Source organism: Sorex fumeus, unplaced genomic scaffold (genome assembly GCF_029834395.1).
Source record: "Sorex fumeus unplaced genomic scaffold, SorFum_2.1 ptg000122l, whole genome shotgun sequence".
NCBI classification, from domain to species: domain Eukaryota; kingdom Metazoa; phylum Chordata; class Mammalia; order Eulipotyphla; family Soricidae; genus Sorex; species Sorex fumeus.
This window is the reverse complement of record NW_026606179.1, coordinates 23,419,284-23,440,107: the sequence shown is the minus strand read 5'-3', so window position 1 is coordinate 23,440,107 and position 20,824 is coordinate 23,419,284. Positions and strand designations below refer to the sequence as shown.

General features: G+C 48.0%; 1 protein-coding gene and 1 non-coding gene across 2 annotated transcripts in view; both read left to right on the top strand.

The window, feature by feature from the left end:
* Positions 1–16,287, top strand: part of WDR88 (WD repeat domain 88) — a 57,201-nt gene extending 40,914 nt beyond the window's left edge. The window contains exons 10-11 of the mRNA XM_056136100.1: positions 12,294–12,386; positions 15,673–16,287. Coding sequence (XP_055992075.1) covers positions 12,294–12,386; positions 15,673–16,287 — 708 coding nt within the window. The remainder of the gene's footprint in view (positions 1–12,293; positions 12,387–15,672) is intronic.
* A 2,347-nt stretch (positions 16,288–18,634) lies between these two features.
* Positions 18,635–18,708, top strand: TRNAT-AGU (transfer RNA threonine (anticodon AGU)). Its single transcript has one exon. It is a non-coding gene; the product is annotated as a tRNA-Thr (tRNA).
* The last annotated feature ends 2,116 nt before the right edge of the window (positions 18,709–20,824 follow it).

The window sequence follows — 20,824 nt, the reverse complement described above, 5'->3', positions numbered from 1 at the left end:
GTAAGGCGAACGCCCTACCCGCTGTGCTATCGCTCCAGCCCATGCATGCAGATATCCTCAATGAAATATTAGCAGACACCAAATTCAATTTTTGGAGGGCCACACCCAGTGGTACTCAGGGGTAACTCTTAGCTCTACACTTCGGTTCTACAGAACTCTCAGGAAAAATTTTCATGATTTTGAAATAAATAATTAAAGAAAAAGTAGCACAACAAAAGTCTAAACAGCAAAAGAAAAAAAAAGTAGGCAAACTGGACTTCATCAAAGCTAAGAACTTCTCCACACCAAAGGATACTCTAAACAGAATGCAGTGACAATTTATTGAATTGGACAAACCATTCGGAAATCAATGATCTGGTAAGAATACCAAGAACAGATAAAAGAACTCCTGAAACTCAATAACAACAGTGAAAACAACCCCACTTTTAAAAAATGGGCAAAGGGGACTGGAGAAACAGCTTCAAGGACTGGAGAAAGTGCTTTGCAAATCTAAGCTCCCGGTTTTGTGCTTGACACCAGGCGTGTCTTCACTCCTTGCGGGACTTTCATGGACGTGTAAGAGATGCCCAACATCGTGAGCCACGAGGGAAGAGCAACTCCAAATCACAGCTAGACACCGCTTCACACCTTCGAGGAGGGCTGACTTCAAAAATGGAAAAGAACAAGGGTTGGCAAGAGAGTCCAGAAATTAAAACCCTTCGCACTGCTGATGAGAATATAAAACACTGCAGCTGTTGTGAGGAGCAGTTTGGCAGCTTCTCACAAGGGGAAACATAAAATTGCCAGATGACCCAGTAATCCTACTTCTGGGCCCAAAGCCAACAGAACTGAAAGCATAAACTCCAGGAGTACACAGCGGCATTGTTCCCAAAACCAAAAGCATGGAAGCCACCCAAGTATCTGTTGACAGATGAATGGATCAGTAAAAGGGAGACTAGCTATACAACGGAATAGTATTCAGCCTTTAAAAGAGAGGAGTTTCAGCACAGTTGACAACATAGATAAAACTGAAGATCATTATGCTGAGTGAGTTAGTCTAGTCGCAAAAATATAAATCCTGGGGTCAGACAGGTAGTATAGGAAGTGTACTATGGGCTGCATTGGTCACAGCACCACAATCCTCTGTCTACCTAAAATACAAATGCTATAAGAGTAACCACTTTTGATGCTCAGGATAGTCAGGTTCATAGGTGGAAGAACTGTGTTACCAGATGCTGAGGGGAGGGGTGGAAAAGCGTTTCTTTTGGCAGGGTGTGGGGTTCACACCCAGGCAGTACTCAGGGATCACTCCTAGTGGGTTTAGGGAATCACATGGGATGCCGGGGGCTGAATCTGGGTCAGCTATGTGCAAGGCAAATGCCCTACCCACTGTACTATCTCTTCAGCCTAAATTTTTAAACAGTTATCTCTCCAGTCCACTATTTTTAAGCACTCTGAACTACACTGAATCTCTGTGAAGCTAAATATCACTCAAGGAAATAGTTTTAGAACACAGAGGCAGGACCAGTATCTAAGCACATGCTTTGCATGCAGGATCCCTGGGTTGATCCCTGGCACCATATGTTCCCTTGAGCACCAAGGTGAGAGAAACCCCATCACTGCTGGGTGTGACACCTCCTTGCTCCTAACTCACATGTGTGATAATAAAGTTGAACTCCATATAAATTACAGCTGTAGTAAAGAAGTTGATGGAGAGGGGAGTGTTGGAGCTGCACCCAGCAATGCCCAGGGGTTACTCCTGGCTCTACACTCAGAAATTAACTCCCAGCAGTGCTTGGGGGACCATATGGAATGCCAGAGATCAAATCTGGGTCAGCTGCATCCAAGGCAAATTCCCTATCCATTGTAATATCACTCTGGCTCCAGGAGGGGGAGGGGGAGAGAGAGACAGTGATAGAGACAGAGAGAGAGACAGGGAGAGACAGAGAGAGGGGGAGAGGGAGAGAGACAGAGTCAGAGAAACAGAGAGAGAATACTTTTTTTTAACTTGGCTGCCCACTCAGGTGATTCTTTTTTTTTATTATATATCTATATACACTCAGCTCCTGGGAGAGAACAAGGCAGAGTCTCCTACCCTATGCCTGACTGTCTCCACCAGGGCCCAACAGCTGAAGACCACCGAGGCCCAGCCAAGGCCATGCTGGGAGCACTCTCCACACACTTGGATGAGCCTCACGCATAAAAGAACTGACAGAGGAACCCAGGTGTGTGGGACCGGGGCTGAGATCTCCAAGCCTGTACAGTTTGGGACTGGACCTGCCAGTAACTAGACAGTTACACCCACCAACTGCCGTGTAACTCCAACAACGGCCAGGATCCAGAGATCATCACACTCAGCTCCCGGAAGCACGCGGCCGCATTTGCGGCCGCGCGACATCTTATCATCTCATTCCTAATTTGGTCAAACTGGCAGGCTACCAAATGTAACATGCCCACACAGCAGAGTCTGGCAAACTCCCCGTGGTCTACCCAATATGCCAAATACCAGTAACAATGATGGGTCTCATTCTTCTAACCCTGAAAGAGCCTTGAATATGGCACTTTTAAAAAAATCTCAGGGCTAGGACGAAGAAGACGTTACTGGCACCTGCTCGAGGCAATCGACGAACAACAGGGTGGTCGTGATCGTGATATACCTGGCAGTTCCCAGGGCTTTCTCCTGGCTCTACACTCAGGGGTCGTTCCTGGAGGACTTAAGGGACCATATGGGGTGCTGGGTTCATACCCAGATCAGCAGCATGCAAGGCAGGCGTCTGTACTATAGCTCCAGGCCCTACAGCTTCAGGCCCTCAGATGATTTATTTTAAATACGGAAATAGGGGCTGGAGAGAGAAATGGGACGAGCACATGCTCTGCATATGGAGGACTTGAGCAACAAACACCCCACGCCAAGCAGAGAACCAAGAGTAGACCCTGAGTACCTCTTGATTGTAGCCTCCAAAAACAAAAAAATACTGAAACAATACTGCTCTATACTTAGAAGGACCATCACAAATGTTCCCCAAACTCCCTTTGTTCTCCCAAAGGACCTTTCCTTGTGATTGCTGACCAGGTAAATGTACCATTGCTCAGTGTTCATTGCTTATGACAAACCACAAGCTTTACTTGGTAAACAACAGAGATTTAACAGTTTACCGTTCTGTAAGACAAGTGAAAGGTCTCACTGACTAAACTCAAGATGTTAACAAGATTGGGTTCTCTTCTGGAGATTCTAGAAAATAATTCAGTTTTTTCACTTTCCAACTTCCGGAGGATCTTCACATTCCTTGGCTCGTGGCCCCTTCCATGTTCAAGCCAGTAACATGGCAGCTTTCTTTCTTCTGTGGTCCTAGATTCATGTAACTAACTCATCTAAGAACCTTTGTGAAAACCTGGAATAAGCTCCCTCTTTCAAGACCAACTGATTAGCAACTTCAGTTCCACCTGAAACCTTAATTTCCCTCTTATCATGTCCCCTAAAATATTCACAAGGTCTGGGAATAGGATGCAGTCTTCCGCTGAGGTGAGAGTGGGGTTATTCTACTGCCCACACTTAATCTCATAAAGTCAATTAGTACACTAGTGCATATTGTCTTGAGTGGCATTCCTAAATTAATTCAGCAGTTACCACTTTCTAAGGGGTGCTAAAGTTTTTTTTTTTTTAGCATTGAAAAAATATTTTTAAGGGCTGGAGTGATAGTACAGTGGGTAGGGCGTTTGCCTTGCACACGGCCAACCCGGGTTCAATTTCCAGCATCCCATATGGTCCCCCAAGTACTGTCAGGAGTAATTCCTGAGTGCAGAGCCAGGAGTAACCCCTGTGCATCGCTGGGTGTGACCCAAAACACAAAACATATGCATATATGTTTTTTAAATAATATTTTAAAAGTAGATTTTATTTTTTAAAAAATATATTTTCATAAGGCACTTGCTTTGCATGTGGCTGCTGAGGGGCTGGGGACCCTGGTTTGAGACCCCAGCACCACACATGTAATGAATGAGAACACTTTTTTGGAGGGGGTGCTACACGACAGTGCTCAGGGCTTACTCCTGTCTATGTGCTCAGGGGTTACTCCTGGCGGCCTCAGGGGGCCTTATGGGGTGCTGGGGTTCAAACCTGAGTTGGTTGTTGCAAGGCAAGCGTCCTACCCGCTATACTCTTGCTTTTACTCCTGATAAGAGGATATATTGCTCTACGTCTTTGGGAGAAATATTTTGAACTTTGTCATAATATGACTTAGGACAGGGAACATCTTTTCATCTGCTTTTTGGCACCTGCATCTCTTCAGTGAAGTGTCTTTTGAGGTCTTTGACTATTTTTAGTGGGTTATTTCATTTTTGTACTGCTGAGTTATAGGGGTGTATAGCCCAGCGTGTAGTTTGGATGCCAGTCTTATTCCGTGTCTTTTGAAAAATTATCTCCCTTGCTGTTCCTTCTCTTTATATTCTTGTACTGGTGTCTTGCAAACAGAAACCTAATTTTTAATAAAGCTTCGCTTATCAGTTTCTTTCACAGATCTCTTCTTCGATCGATCTTGCATCTAAAAAAGCCATCACCAAACCGAAGTCATCTAGATTTTCTCTTGTGTTAATTTGGGCATTTTACACTGCTTACATTTTACACGTAGGCCTGTGATTCATTCTGAGTTTGGATTTCATAAAGGACGCAATGGCTTTGTCTTTGATTCACTTTGTTTGTTTAATTTGCATGAGGATGTTATGTTATTTGTTGGGGGGGGGGAAATCTGTTTTCTGCTCTGTATTCCCTTTGCTCTTTTGTCAAAGAGCCAGGATTGTATTTATGGAGTACTATTTCTGGGCCCCCTATTCTGTCCTATTGATTTATTTTCCTTATTCTTTCACCAACACCATAAGTCAAGATCAGATGTGGTTTATTTATTTTCTAATATTTTTCTGGGCAACATCCAGCATTGCTCAGGGATTACTCCTGGCTCTGTGTCAGGAAACCACGGGGTGCCAGGGTTTGGGCCCAGGCCCCCCACGTGCAGAGCGTGTGCCCAGTCAGTTGAACTAGCCCTCCAATCTCAGCTATTGTTTGTAGTCAAGTGTTAGCACTCCAACTTTTTTCTTCTCCTTCGATATTGTGTTGCTTACTCTGCATCTTTTGCCTTTCCACACAGACTTTACAACCAGTTGCCCAACACTTTCCCAATCAACCAAATGGATTGTTGGGATTTTGTTTTAATTTTGGCCGACCCGAGTTCGATTCCTCCGCCCCTCTCGGAGAGCCCGGCAAGCTACCTAGAGTATTCGATATGCCAGACACAGTAACAACAAAGTCTCCAATGGAGACGTTACTGGGCCCGCTCGAGCAAATCGACGATCAACGGGAGGGCCTTTCTTTCTTTCTTCCTTCCTTCCTTCCTTCCTTCCTTCCTTTCTTTCTTTCTTTCTTTCTTTCTTTCTTTCTTTCTTTCTCTTTAATTTTTATTAGTGAGACACCATGAGGTACAGTTGTAGACTTACAAATTTTGTGCTTGGGTTTTAACTGGGATTATGCTGAATCTCTAGATCAGGTTCAGAAGACTTGACCTGTTGTTAATATTGAACTTTTTAGGGCTGGAGTAATAGCACAGCGGGTAGGACGTTTGCCTTGCACGCAGCCGACCCAGGTTCGATTTCCCCGAGCACTGCCAGGAGTGATTCCTGAGTGCATGAACCAGGAGTAACTCCTGTGCATCGCCAGGTGTGACCCCCCCCCCAAAAAAAAAGAAATATTGGACTTTCCTACTCTTTAACATGAAACAATTCTCCACTTATCCATTCCTTTTATAATTATTTTTTTTTGTTTGGGGGGCTACACCTTGCTATGTTCAAAGCTTACTCTTGGCTCCGAGCTCAGGGATCATTCCTGGTGGGGCTCAGGGGACCATATGGGATGCCAGGGATCAAACACATGTCAGCTGTGTGCAAAGCAAGCGTCCTCCCCACAGAACCTTCTCTCCTGCCCCTGGTTCTTTTTTATCTTTAGAGTGTCACACAGACCTTGTACAAATTTTGTTAGAATTATATCTAACAATTATATCTAGATGTATTTAATTTGGGGTGCTAGTGTAAATGTTATTGTGTTTTAAATTTAAATTGTTAGGGGTTGGAAAGATATTACAGTGGACAGGGCTTTCTTGCATGCAGCCCATCCTGGGTTTGATTTTTGGCATTCTATATGGTCCCCTGAGCACGCCAAGATCCCTGAGTGCAGAACTAGGAGTAAGCCCTGAGCATCACTGGGTGTGGCTCAACAACAAAAAAATAAAATTTAAAGTTTTGTTTAGTCACTGTCAAATACACCACCTCCGCTTTGCTGATGACATTGTTTTAATAACACCAAACATCAGCCAAGCGGCACAAATGCTGGCCGATTTTGACCGTGAGTGTGGAAAAGTAGGACTACAGCTGAATCTTACGAAGACAATGTTTATGAGAAACAGCCTTGTTCCTGACGCCCCATTCGCTCTCAATGGAACGACCATCTCCGAATGCAACAGCTATGTGTACCTAGGTCGAGAGGTCAACATGACAAATGACCTGGCACCTGAGCTGCGCAGGAGGAAGAGAGCAGCTTGGAACGCCTTCAAGAACGTCGAAGAAATAGCTAAGAGGACGAAGAACCTCCGGCTCCGGGCACATCTCTTTGATTCCACTGTTCTTCCTGCATTAACATATGCCTCAGAGACCTGGGCCCTATGCAAACAGGATGAGAACGCTATTCGGGTCTCCCAAAGAAGAATAGAAAGAGCTATGCTTGGAATATCATGTTTCACTCAAATGAGAGAAAGAATCCGGAGTTCCGACCTCCGTCGACGATCAAGAATCAGGGACGCTGTCTCATTTGCCAAGGTATCGAAAATCAGATGCGCTGGTCACGTAATGAGATTTAAAGACGACCGCTGGACTAGAGCTGTTACCGACTGGATTCCATGGGATGTCAAAAGACCGCGTGGCCGCCCACCTACCAGATGGTCAGACTTCTTCGTCAAGATCATGAACGATCGGTTTGAGGCCCTTCATGTTCCCGGAGCAAACAGATGCCATTGGGCTACACTAGCACGCGACAGGGACAAATGGAGACGTTACTGGCGCCCGCTCGAGCAAATCGATGACTAATGAGAAGTGATTAAGTAAGTTTACTCACTGTCACTGTCACGGTCTTCCCCGTTGTTCATCGATTTGCTCGAGCGGGCCCAATAACGTCTCCATTTTGAGGCTTATTGTTACTGTGTCTGGCATATCGAATACGTCACGGGGAGCTTGCCAGGCTCTGCCGTGCGGCGAGATACTCTCAGTAGATTGCCGGGCTCTCCGAGAGGGGCAGAGGAATTGAACCTGGCTCTACCGCGCTATCTGCGCGCAAGGCAAACGCCCTGCTGCTGTGCTATCGCTCCAGCCCTCATCACTGGAAAATAGGAAAAAAATTTGCCTTTTTGTGATTTTTTGGGGGGAGTTTGGGGGTGGAGGGCCAAACCTGCCAGAGTTCAGGCATACTCCTGTAGGAGCTCAGGAAACTATACATGGTGCTGCGAAAGGAACCCAGACCAGCTGTGTGCAAGGCAAGCACCCTACCTACTGTACTATCTCTCTAGTGCCCAAATTTATTTTTCTACCCTTCTATGATCAGCAGTCAATTCCTATAGATTTTTTCCCTTCATTTCTTTCTCATTTTTGTTACCTAGATTATCGTGTCTTTTGTGAACAAAGACAAGTTAATTTCTTCTTTCCAAGACCATATTTTTTTCATTGTCATATTAGCTAGGACCATGAATCTACTCTTAATTTCTAGAAATTTGCCCACTTCTGACATTTTACATATATGAAACCACACAATATGCACTCCTTTATAATTGACTTATTCACTTAACATAATGTTTTCAAAGTTTATGTACATTGTAACATGTATCACTACTTCTTTTTTACTGTCAAGTAAAATTTCACTGTATGGTTTATCGCATTTTATTTTGTCTTATTTATTTATACAAAGTTATAAAGTTATTTATGGTCGAGTTTCAGGCCTATAATGTTCCAACACTGATTCCTTCACCTGTGTCCTCTACTCTCTCTTTTTTTTTGGGGGGGTGGGGGTGGGGATCATACCCGGCAATGCACAGGGGTTACTCCTGGCTTTGCACTCAAGAATTATTCCTGGCTGTGCTCGGGGGACCATATGGGATGCTGGGAATCAAACCCGGGTCGGTCAGGTGCAAGGCAAATGCCCTCCCCACTGTACTATCGCTCCAGTCCCAGTGTCCTCTACTCTTCATCAATGTCCCCAGATTCCCTCTTATCCTCCAGCCTGCATTTCCCCCCTCCCCTGATGTCTTCGTGTCCCCTTCCCTAACTTATCCCCTCACCCCTGCCCCAGTGCCAAGCATCCCACTGAAGACCAGCTCTTCTGCTCTTCATTTCTATTTTCTTTGGGCATTTGATATTCCCCTACAAAGTTTCTTTACATCCCACACATGAGAGAACTCATCCTGAGTCCTTCCCTCTCCTTCTGATTTCACTCAACATGATACTCTCCAGACCCATTCACATAGTAGCAAAGTTGCATATCTTCATCTTAACTTACTGTTGAGTAGTATTCCATCGTGTGTAGGGTTCCATAGTTTCTTTATCCAGTCATCTGTTCTTGGACACTTGGGTTGTTTCCATAGTTTGGATATTGTGAATAATGCTGCAATGGACATCGGAGCGAAACTATCTTTTCTGTAGTGTGTTTCTGGGAGGATGTATGGAAAGGGGATTGTTTATACCTTTGACTAGTGTGAACAGTTCTTCTCTGAACATTCATGGAAAAGTTTCTGTTTGAATGCTCATTTTTAAAATTTGGGTATATTCTTAGAAGTAGACCTACAGAGGCACACAGCAACTCTCTCTGCTTCAGCACTGAGAAGCTCCCAGACTATTTTACAAAGTGGTGAACTCGTGTCTTTTTGTTATTTTTTGGGGGGTGGGGGGTGGGGGGGTGGGGAGGTGGCACCACCAGATGATGTTCAGGGCTTACTCTTGACTCTGCATTCAGGGAACACTCCTAGTAGTGCTCAGGGGACCATAGTTGAACTCCAGCCAGCCGTGTGCAAGGCAAATGCCCTACCTGCTGTATTATTTTTTCTGCCCCAACCACCTAATGGCAAACTCTTTTATTTCCTCTTAGCAGTGTAGGGGAGGATTTCAGTTTCTTCACATCCTCACTAATTTTTTCATTTAATTTTTATTGCGGTCATCATAATGGCTGTGGAATGATGTCTTACAGTTTTGATTTGCATTTCCCTTGTGGCTAATGGTTCTGCGTGTCTTTTAAAGTGAATTCTGACATTGCAAATCTGTACTTTCTTGGTGCAAGACATTTGAAGAACATAGCTTTTAATTTCAATAAAGTTCAGCGTATCTATTTTTTAATTGTTTGTGCTTTGGGTGTCAGATCTAAAGAAGTTGTTTTTTAAGTCAGGGTTACAAAGATTTTCTTTGGTGTTTTCTTCTAAGAGTATTATAATTTTGTATCTTGGTACTCTGAGGCAATCACCCATCAATTGATGTGTGTATTTCTTCCTGAGGTGTCAGCCCTATTGACTTATATGTCTATCCTTATGTTGTACCACACTGCCTTTATAACTCTGTAGTAAGTGTTGGAATAGGAAGTGTAAACAGTACTATTCTTGGAGGAACGATAGCACAGCGGTAGGGCGTTTGCCTTGCGCGCAGCCAACATGGCCGACCCGAGTTCGATTCCTCCGCCCCTCTCGGAGAGCCCGGCAAGCTACCGAGAGTATTTGATATGCCAGACACAGTAACAACAAAGTCTCCAATGGAGATGTTACTGGGCCCGCTCGAGCAAATCGATGATCAATGGGAGGGCCTTTACTTACTTACTTTACTTACTTACTGGGGCCAGAGAGATAGCACAGTTGGTAGGGCATTTGTCTTGCATGCAGCCAACCCAGGTTTGTTCTCCAGCTTCCTATATGATTTCCTGAGCACTGTGATTCCTGAATGCAAAACCAGGAGTAGTAACCCCTGAGTAGTAACCCCTGAGTAACAGAAAAAGATTATTCTGGTTATTCTAGATCCTTGATGTGTGTATTGTGGAGTTCCATAGAATTTTTTTTTTTTTTGCTTTTTGGGTCACACCTGGAGATGCACAGGGGTTACTCCTGGCTCTGCACTCAGGAGTTACTCTTGGCAGTGCTCAGGGGACCATATGGGATGCTGGAAATTGAACCCAGGTCAGCCGCGTGCAAGGCAAACACCTTACCCACTGTGCTACCTCTCCAGCCCTGAGTTTCATAGAATTTTATATTAAGGTTGGCAACTCCTGTAAAGTCATGGGGATGTCTTAAGGATTGTGTTGAATTTGTGCAATACCTTATGGAATATGATCATCTTAACAGTATTATATTCTGAATATGGGATGTTTTTCATTTATATCTTTGTTAGTTTCTTTTTGTTTTTAGTCTTCACCCTTTTGTTAAATTGATTCTTAAACATCTTATTCTTTTTAGTGCTTTGTTTTGTTTAGCTTCTGGTCACATCCTGTGACCCTGGTGCCCAGGGACTGCTTTTGGCTCTGTGATCTGGGAGGTGCTTCTCAGCAGAGCTAAGAGCCAGGGAGTGCCAGGGATCGAATCCGGGTCCCTAAGCGTCATCACTCAGCAACTTGAACTATCTTCCCAGAACTTCTGATGCTTTTCTAAATGGAACTGATGATTTAATTGCACTTTCAGATTGTTCATCGCAAGTATATAAAAATATAATTGATTTTTGAATATTGATTCTGTATCCTACTGAACTTCTTTCTTCTATTAGTTTTCTCATGGGTTCCTTAAGACTCACAGAATACAAGGTCATGCCATCTTCAAATAGCAATAATTTAACTACGTTTCCAGTCTGGACACCCTATCTTTCATTTTCTTTCACATATATGTTTTAAAGAGACATGGAAGAATTTTTTAATCGATTGACAACTTGCCTGATTATCTAGATCTGTGAGTCTCATTCTCTGGGTTCCTCCCACACCCCTTCTTCACCAGTCTCAACCCCAAATTTTTTTCTCCACACTGTACTGTGTGCTTTGTTCTGGTTATTTGCCCTGGTCTAGTTTTATGTCTCTGTTATTAAACACAGTCACTTAGCCTCCTTTGTGGAGGGATGTCTGAGTCATGCTGCGTTGGTCTTAAAACTGTCCTCATTTTCATGATCTGAACTCTTTGAAAATATGGCTAAAACATTCCCCATGTTAAAAATCCTGCCAGCACTATCTTGATAAAAAGCACAATAGATCCACAGGTAAAGAATCAAAGGCCAACAGTTAACTCAATTTCAGTGCAGTTAAGTTGAATGCTTGAATCTTGATATTTTGCAATGGCTCTGGTTTCAGTGCCAACACTGCGGAGTGCCCTCTATGCTTGTCCACTGGGCATGAAAATGATTTTGCTTGCAGTTCTTCTTTTCTAATTTTTCATTTTTTTATTGACTCACTGTAAGATAGACCCTTACAAAGCGATGTTCATGATTGAATTTCAGTCATATAGTATTCCAATACCCATCCCTCCACCAGTGTACATTTCCCAGCACCAGTGTCCCCAGGTTCCCTCCCATCACCCCACCCCCACCCCCTGCCTGCCTCTACGGCAGGTGCTTTTCTTCTCTCTCTCTCCCCCCCACACTCTCTCTCTTCCCCCCCCCACCCCTTTTGGGCATTGTGATTTTGTAATGTTGATACTTAAAGGTTATCAAGAATATCCCCTTACCTACTTTTAACCCTCAGATCTTGTCCAGCATGATCATTCCCAGCTATTATTGTCATACTGGTCTCTTCGCTATTTTACCTACCCTCTGCCCCAAACACACTTGTGGTTATTTCCAACCATTGACCAGTTCTCCTAACCCTTGTTTTCCTTGGTCGTGGATATCAGTCTTCTAAGATATATATATGTGTATATATATATATATATATATATATATATATAATACCACAAATGAAAGCAGCCATTCTATATCTGTCCCTCTCCTTCTGACTCATTTCACTCTTTGCTTGCAGTTCTTATTTTGGAGGCTGCCATAGAGATTTTTGTATCCCCTCAAATTTGCATGCTGATCATTGAAAAGGGGGGCCTTTAGTACCAAGAAAAGAATTTTCTGGGACCATAGGGGGATGTGGGAATTCCTGGGGGTGTGTCACTAGAAAAATCGAAACTCGGGTGGCAGTCCCCTCTCTCTGCACCTCTTCAAGCCAGAGTCTCCAGAGGGCAGGAGCAGGAGCCTGTTTTGTGAGTACTGGTTTGCTGTTTGACCCGTTTCAGGACAGCACTCTGAGAGTCTGGGATGTGGAGCAAATTGACGAAATCCCTATGGTGATCAATAGCAGGAAGGTCCTGGGCTTACAGGTGAAACAGGTGGGTATTGGGTAAAAAAAAAATGCTGAAAGCCGCTTTCACTATTCCCCTTTAAATCGGTTCTTTGAATGGGCATGTATTGGGCAATGATTTACTTGGGGAAAAAAAAAACATGAATTGGAAATGACGTCCTGCATGAACATCGAAATACTTGACTGGAGGGAGATCACATTCTAAAAGAGGAGATGGGGCTGGGCAGATAGTTCATTGAAGGACTACATGCCTCAGGTGTGTGTCCCCAGTCCTGCATGGCCCCAAGCACTGCTGGGTGTGGCCCTGGTGACCCTTGAGCCAGGCCAACAGCATTGAATCTTCCAGTCTGCCTGGCTATTGCAGCGAGTAACCCTCAGGCCCCTGGAGCACTGCTTGGGAGGCCTCCACGGGACACAGAAATAGGAGGGGAGACAAAAAAAAATAGGCTCTTGGCAAATTCCATGGCAACATGTAATCAGGAGAAGAACACAGACGGCAGAGGGGGGTGAGTGAGAGCCCTCCCCACCCCAAGGCACCCAGCCGTGGCAGCCAAAAACCTCCACAACCCAACCACCGCCATGCTCAAGGCTGCTCCCCACACACTCGGGCCGAGCTTCCCATATGAGTGAACTTACTCCTGGACACATCATAAAACACTCTCTACCCATTCTCCAGTCTCCTGCCCCCGCGCGTGGCTGTCCTCGCTGGGGTCCCTTGGAGGGGAGCGGGTTGAGTTTCCCTCCCCGCCCCGACCAGGGCTCCGGGAGCCGAAGACCTCCAGATGCAGCCACCACCATGCTGAGACCACTCTCCACACGCTTGAAGGTACTGGCAGAGGAACAAAGGCATGCGGGTCCCGGGGCTGAGATCTCCAAGCCTGCTCGGATCGGGACTGAGCATCCTCCACCAGATCCTCCAAATTCCAGTAGGCAGGGGTCACACCCACCAACTGGCCCCCTGGCGCAGTGTAATCCCATCAACGGCCAAGACTCACAGACTATAAAACCCAGCTCCCGGAAGCACTCGGCCGCATTCGCAGCCTCGTGACATCTTATTATCTCATTCTTACTTCGGACAAACTGGCAGGTTACTGAATGTAACCTGCCCACATGGTGGCATACCCAATATGCCAAATACCAGTAACAATGATGGGTCTCATTCTCCTAACCCTGAAAGAGCCTTGAATATGGCACTTTTTAAAAAATCTCAGGGCTAGGACGGAGGAGACGTTACTGGGGCCTGCTCGAGGCAATCAACGAACAACAGGATGGTCATGATCGTGATCGTGACCCATTCTCCATAATTACCACACCACATTTGATGGGGTTCAGATAGTAGGTAACAAATCATAGAAGGAAACATATATATGTATATGCATATATGCATATTTTCAGATATATACCAAAGCTCACATCACCCAAACTTTAACAACATGTTAGTCATATCCTATAGAATGTCTTAATAGCTCCTGCCAAAATAGAAGTCTTCACACTGATTCCTATATGAACACTTTTTTTGGTAAGCATGTTCAGCAGTTCTCCATAACAGACAATATGAGCTAAACTATTTCAGTTGTGTTTTGGGACAGGGGTTTGGGATGGGAACATCCCGAATTTGGTGGTTGGAAGGTGTAATGGTGGTGGGATTGGTGTTTGAATATTGAATGTAATCAAACATTGTGAACTAATTTATAAAATTAAAAAATTTAAAAAAAAAGTAATATGGAGTTCATGCCCAATTCAATCAGCTTAATCAATGGCTGAATAAACAGCAGTACTCCTACATTTAAAAAAAAAAAGAAGAACATGGGCGGGGGGAAGGGAGCACGGAAGGCTGTAATGTGTTGGAGTCCCGGGCTTTAAGGTCTCAGGGAGAAGGTGGCATCTGATCAAAGACTTGAAGGCAGTCAGGGAGGGAGATTACGACTGTTTGGGGGAATAGCTCCCGGGGGAGGCCTTGAGGTGGAATCGAGGTAGAATCGGGCCAGGTGAGCAAAGCTCGTGGCCAGGTGGGCACTGGAGGGAGGCTGGGGATGCAGACGGACACTCTGCCCACAGTCTCCCTGCCCCGCTGGGGCCTCATTTCCCATACACGGGGCGCAGGTGCTTGTGTTTCTCTAGAGGCAGGCGGCGCAGCACACCCACTTCACTATGGCTGGCCAGAGGTGACTTGGAATCTTTTTTTTTTCTTTTTGGGCCACACCCAGCAATGCACAGGGGTTACACCTGGCTCATGCTCTCAAGAATTACTCCTGGAGGTGCTCAAGGGACCATATGGGATGCTGGGAATTGAAACTGGGTCGGCCGCGTGCAAGGCAGACGCCCTACCTGCTGTGCTATCACTCCAGCCCCGAACTGGGAATCTTTTGCGGGGCCTTCCTGTCACCCTTCCCTTGGCCTCCTGGAGTTGCGGGGGCTTGTCCCCTCTCCCAGAGAGAGGACACATTCCCATGGACCACAGCTGAGGGCAGGGAGTGAGGGGTAGGACCAGCTTGGGACCCTGGGAGCTCAGAAGCTACTGCCCACCTCCCTCACCTGCCCAGTAGCTGTTGCCTCCTCTCTGCCCCGATGCTTTAGAAGATGACAAAAGATCAAAGGAATGCCAAGGAGAGCGCCTTGAAGCCATGGCAGAGGCCCTGCATTTGACTTGCAAAGGAGAGAGGAGAACCCCCAGAAACTGTCTTTCCCAGAGGGCCTGCCCCAGGCCTGAGTTTGCCACGTCTTTCATGAAGACTTAATTGCCCTGGACATGGGCTAGGGGGGCAAAGCTCTGGGGGCTTGGAGTGCCCAGGGAGGGTCCTGTCGCTGTGCAGGCCTGTCTCCTGAGGCCTCTGCCCACAGCCTGCAGGCAGTGAAGGTGAGGATGCTGAGCCAGGAGCCCCTGCTCACTTGCACGTAGGCCAGAGACAGAGTTGGGGCAGGCGGTGGGAACTCACTCTTTGGCTCGGCTATTTCTCAGGGCACTGCAGCCAGCGTGTTCCTCAGCCCTGCAATTCTGGTTGTTTCAGTTGCTGGTCTTGGCACCATACCCAGTGGTACTCAGGGCTCATTCCGAGCTCTGTGCTCAGGGATCACTCCCGGGATGGGGGACTTGAGGGATGTTATGCAGTGCCAGGGATGGAACTCCAGTTGGCTATGTGGATGGGCAGTACCCAGGCGGGGCCAGGTGGGGTTTGAGACCTGAGTCAGGAGTGAGAGGTCAGTCTTCTCTTCCCTGTGCCCACCCTCAGGTGGCCAGGGCGGGAGAATTCTAATCTCACACTGGAGCCCCTCTGACCGGTATTTCCTTTATTCTTTCAAACACTCGACACCAGTGCGAAGAATGTGAGCAGCTTTTCTCCACCTATGACAGCGACATCCTTTTTGACTCTGTCAACAAATGTGTGCTTTGCCAGACGGGTAAAACCGACATGCCAGAAGCCGACTACCCACGGTCATCATCTTCGTCGTCGTCGTCATCATCATCATCGTCATCATTAGAGGGGGTGGATTCCCTGCTAGAGAAGGGAGAGGACTCCCCCCCAAAAGGAGAGGGAGAACTCCCTGCCAAAGAAGAGGGAGGACTCCCTGCCAAAGGGGAGGGAGGACTCCCTGCCAAAGGAGAGGGAGGACTCCCTGCCAAAGGAGAGGGAGGACTCCCCCGAAAGGAGGAGGACTCCCTTCCAAAGAAGAGGGAGGACTCCCTGCCAAAGGAGAGGGAGGATTCCTCCCGAAAGGAGGACTCCCTTCCAAAGAAGAGGGAGGGCTCCCTGCCAAAGAAGAGGGAGGACTCCCTTCCAAAGAAGAGGGAGGACTCCCTGCCAAAGAAGAGGGAGGGCTCCCTGCCAAAGAAGAGGGAGGGCTCCCTGCCAAAGAAGAGGGAGGACCCCTTGCTAGAGGAGAGAGAGGACTCCCCGCCAAAAGAGAGTAACGTGGGCAATGATGACTGATGGCTTTGGGCCGCAAGAGTCACTTTGTGCAAAGTCACCTGTCATGAAGGCCCTGCAGGGATCTCTCTTGAGTCCAGCCTCCTGGGCTGGGTGGGCCTGTCAGTCTGGGTTGGGGCTAGCCCAGCACCATGCCACCGCCACAGCCCTGCAGCACCTGTCGGGATTCAACACTACACTTTTGCTTTTGTGCACAACAAACCCTTTGGAACAGTGTTTATGTAAATTATAGGAGAGGTGTTATTTTTAAGTAGAATGTACTAATGTTCCTCTTAGTTCCTTTGCGGAATACATTCAGGACGCTTTGTTGTTGTTTGGTTCTTCAGGGTTGGGTTTTTTTTGTTTTTGTTTTTGTTTTTGTTTTTTTGAGCAGTAACAACCAGCAGGTGTTACTTGTCAGGCAGAGCCTGACAACCTACCCAAGGTATACTCCGTATGTCAAAAATAGTAACAATGAATGGTCCTCATTCCCTTGACCCTGAAGGAGCCCCCAATATGTCATTGGGCTACACTTGCATGTGATAGGGACGAATGGAGACGTTACTGGGTCTGCTCGAGCGAACTGAAGAACAACGGGGTGACAGTGATAGTGAACATCCAGCAATGCTCAGGGCAGGGGGCTTACAGCTGATTCTGTGCCCAGGGATTACTCCTGGCAGTGCTCAGGGACCCATATGCAGTGCTGGGGATTGAACCGGGGTTGGCCGTGGGCACGGCAAGTGCTCTACCTCCTATACTATCTTGCCACCCCATTTGGGACTCTCTAGAGTTTCCTTGTAGGCAAGCCTTGTAGGCTGGCTCCCTGGGAAGGGTGGCCTAATGACCCAAAGGACGTATGTGCCTATTCTACAGAGAGGGGTTAAGGCCCTGCGTGGTCTCCCTGGCTAAGGCCGGGCAGAGGAAGGTCTGGATAGGCAGGTCAGGTGCGTATTTCCCTTACCTAATACAGAGAACCTACTGTATATCCTGCCGCAGCAAGTTTCAAATAGACTCCACTCCCTCAGTCACAGGCTCTCATGTTGTCCCCAGATCCCCAGGGAAGAATGCCAACCATCCGGGCAGCCTTCTCCCTGCTTCCTCAATATAGCCCTCAGCAGAAGACTTCAAGGTATTGCTGGACAGGCAAGAAGCCCCCCTTTCCATCTGGCACGGGCGCGGGACTTCTCCCAGATATCACTCACATGCACTCCTCTCTCCAGTAGGCAGTTTTCAAAATGAATTGCAGGACTGATTTATTGCCAGCTGACTAGCATCCAATAACCTGCCCTGGAGTCATTATTTGGGGGAGAAAGTGTTTGCCAGGTGCTGCCAAGATCGGAGAGATCACTCAAGTTATCCCTGGAGCTAGTGGCTGGGTATTTACCCATTTATTTACTTTCATGACCGAACCCGCCAAACCTCCACTTCCTGCTTTCCCCCCTCGACTGGGAAGAGAAATCCATCCTTCCAAGTGATATCCTGGGCTGAGATTTCCATCCGCACATCCAGGCGGACGCACAGGGACCTCTTTCCACTGCTGGCCCTAGGGAGGGGCACTTCCACTTAAGTTGCTGCTTGGACTTTGCTTTTATTTATAACACTGGAGTGCGACTTCCTGTGCCTATCTTAATATTAAGATTATTAAGAAATATTAAGTCTTGCAGGCTTAATATTTCTGTGGATCAGGCCCTCCCGTTCTTGACAGGGCAGCGATCGCTTGCTGGGCAAAAGGATTAGCTGCGTTGGGTTTCATTGCTGATCAACGGCTCTTAAGGGGGGAGAAAAAAAAAAGAAGTGTTGCAATAAAGTGCCAGGTCTGCCCAGACGCGGAAAAGCAAGTGAGAAAGCTGCGTGCAGGGCACCCAGCCTCGCTCTGGCCGAACCCTCCCCCACCCACAACACCTACGAGGTCAGCGACCTGGGCCACGTGAAGCTCTAGATCTCTCGGCTCCTTAGCACCCCTGGACACCTCCCGTGCAGGGGCCTGATGAAACTAGGGGTCCGCCAGAGGAGCTCCCAGGGCTGGCGGGGTCAGCGTGCAGGCCGGGAAGGGGAAGGAGGTGGCAGCCCGGGCCTCTCCAGACAGTCTCGGGTTCACGCAACCCAGTCCGTTCGGGTCCCAGTGGGCCCCGGCCCCCGGACAGAGCACCCACTGGAGATGCGGCCGGAGCCCGGCCCACAGACGCTCACCCGAGCTTCCGGGTCCGCGCCGGGTGCTGCTGCTACCGCAGCTGCGGCCGCTACTGCCGCTGGCGGTCCAGCGAGCGCTCCCCCCGCGCATGCGCCGGAGGCCCACGACGCCTATACGCATGCGTGCGGACGACCCAGCAAATAGTGATGAGGAACAGATTCTCGCGGTACTCGTGCGGGCGGCGCCGTGGCTTAGTTGGTTAAAGCGCCTGTCTAGTAAACAGGAGATCCTGGGTTCGAATCCCAGCGGTGCCTCGACCGAGCATCCGTGCTCACTTCTTTTAATCTCTGGATATTTTAATTTAAAACCTTTACTCCCTCCCCTCCCTAGTGCCGGGGGGAGGCGCTTTGCGAGCCTCCCTGGGGAGGTGGCGGGGTGGTGGGTATGTTAGCTGCGCCCCCCGCCCCACCCCGCCTTCCGGTTCCGACTGGGCCACTTCCCCGGGATCCCGCGGGCCGCTGTCCACGTTGTCCGAAGGAGTCTCCCCGGAGGTCGCGCTGCGCCGGGGGCCGCGGTGAGAAAGGCCCCGACAGGTGCAAAGTCCCGGAGACCGGGCCCAGTGCAGCCGGACAGTCCTCCCACGAGGACGGTGCTGGGTTTGGAACCACTTCTCAGGGCCGAGTGTGGCCGCTTGACCTCCGGGCACATGCGCTGCTGTGGACTGGTCAGCGCTAAGAGGGGGGGGGGGGGACGGGGGTCCGAGGGTAGGCGGGGTATTTACCCAGAGTCTCCTGTCAAGCTCAACAAAATTCTTCTCCGACTCCGGGGGACGGACCAAACGGGCTTGCAGAACTGCCTGCCGGACCCAGCAGCGTCCCTCTGGCCCTCCCGCGGGCTCCCGCCGCCGCGCCCACCCCCCCCCCCCCCGCTGGCCCCCCCGCAGCTTGCGGGGGCGGCGGAGGTTGATGCACGTTGCTAGGGAACCCTCCTAGGAGATTTGAGGCTTTGCAACTCGGCGAGGAGCGTTTGCAGGGTGGACTGTAGGCTCGGTGGAGCGAGCTGGAGAGAGGGAAGAAAACAGGTGGACGGTAAAGTCCAGCCCTCCTCGACCCTTAGCAACGCGGGGCTGTTCCCGCCAGGCCTTGTCTTGCTGGGCCCTGCGCTGGGCTGCTGTTTCCTGGGCCCCGAGCACTGGTGGGTGGTTCAGATCTCCTGGTCTTCCTCGGCGTGTGCCTCCTCTTCCCCCCCAGCCTTTGCACGCCACCCCCCTCCAGGCTGGCGTCCAGCTTGACAGCCCACTCGTTTCCTGGACAGCCTGTCGACACTTGGAAACCATAGAATTGATCCATTGTCTCCTCCGCAGCCAGGAGGCAATGGTATCTGGAACTTGGTAGGCTTTTGTGCACACGCAGCTTTCTTTTTTTTTTTTTTTAATTTTTATTAGTGAAACACCATGAGGTACAGTTGTAGACTTATAAATTTTTGTGCTTGCGTTTCAATTATACAATGATCGAGTACCCATCCCTCCACCAGTGCCCATTTTCCACCACCACTGATCCTGGTATCCCTCCCACCCCCCCCCCCCCCCAGCCCCTCCAACATGCAGCTTTCTTAAACCGATAAGAACGGTAGTATAATTCTATGATTGGATTCTGCAATTTGAGATTTGGGAACAAGGCATTTGTCTCCCCCACCCAAAAAAAAGAAGTGGTTCACAGATCCCCAAGCCCTCTGCAGGTGCTCAGATCCACTTTCGCAATGACACTAAGGTGTTGGCTTTGTGTTTCCTTTACGTTGTTTGCAATGATGTGCCAAAGCACAGGTGGGTAACCATGAGGGCACTTTGGCAGGACTGGAGGTTGCAGCACCAAGGGTCTCCATTAGCATGGTATTTTTTTTCTTCACCACCACAAACGAAACATCTAAGAATATTATTAATAAAGCTTAAACTTTTTTTTAAAAAAAAACTCGCATTTGAAATCGCATCTTTTAAATATTTGCGTGAGGGAATGGGCCAAATGCACGGAAACAGAGCCGGTATGCTTTTTCCAATCGCCACGTTTTCCACGGAGCGCCATTACTACTTGGAAAATAACCAACAAACAAGCCAAGCTTATTTCGACTTGGATGTCTCATAGACATCCAAGTTTTCTTAAAAATGAATACAGTGGACCTGTCACCTCCAGGAGAATGATCAACAGCTTCTGTGGCCAAGATTAAAAACCCCAAGTGTATATCCAAGTAAAAACTAATTTTGCAAAGGTTGTATCCACGGTGAAGAAAGACAGCTTTCCCATCGCTAACGACTTTCTGATGAGGTTGGTGGTCACATTACTGAACGCGGCTTTTTGATGTTGTGTAATGAACTGTGTCTCCATCTGGAAGAGCTGCATAATTCTAGATCCATTATTTCCCAAGTAATCAATGTAC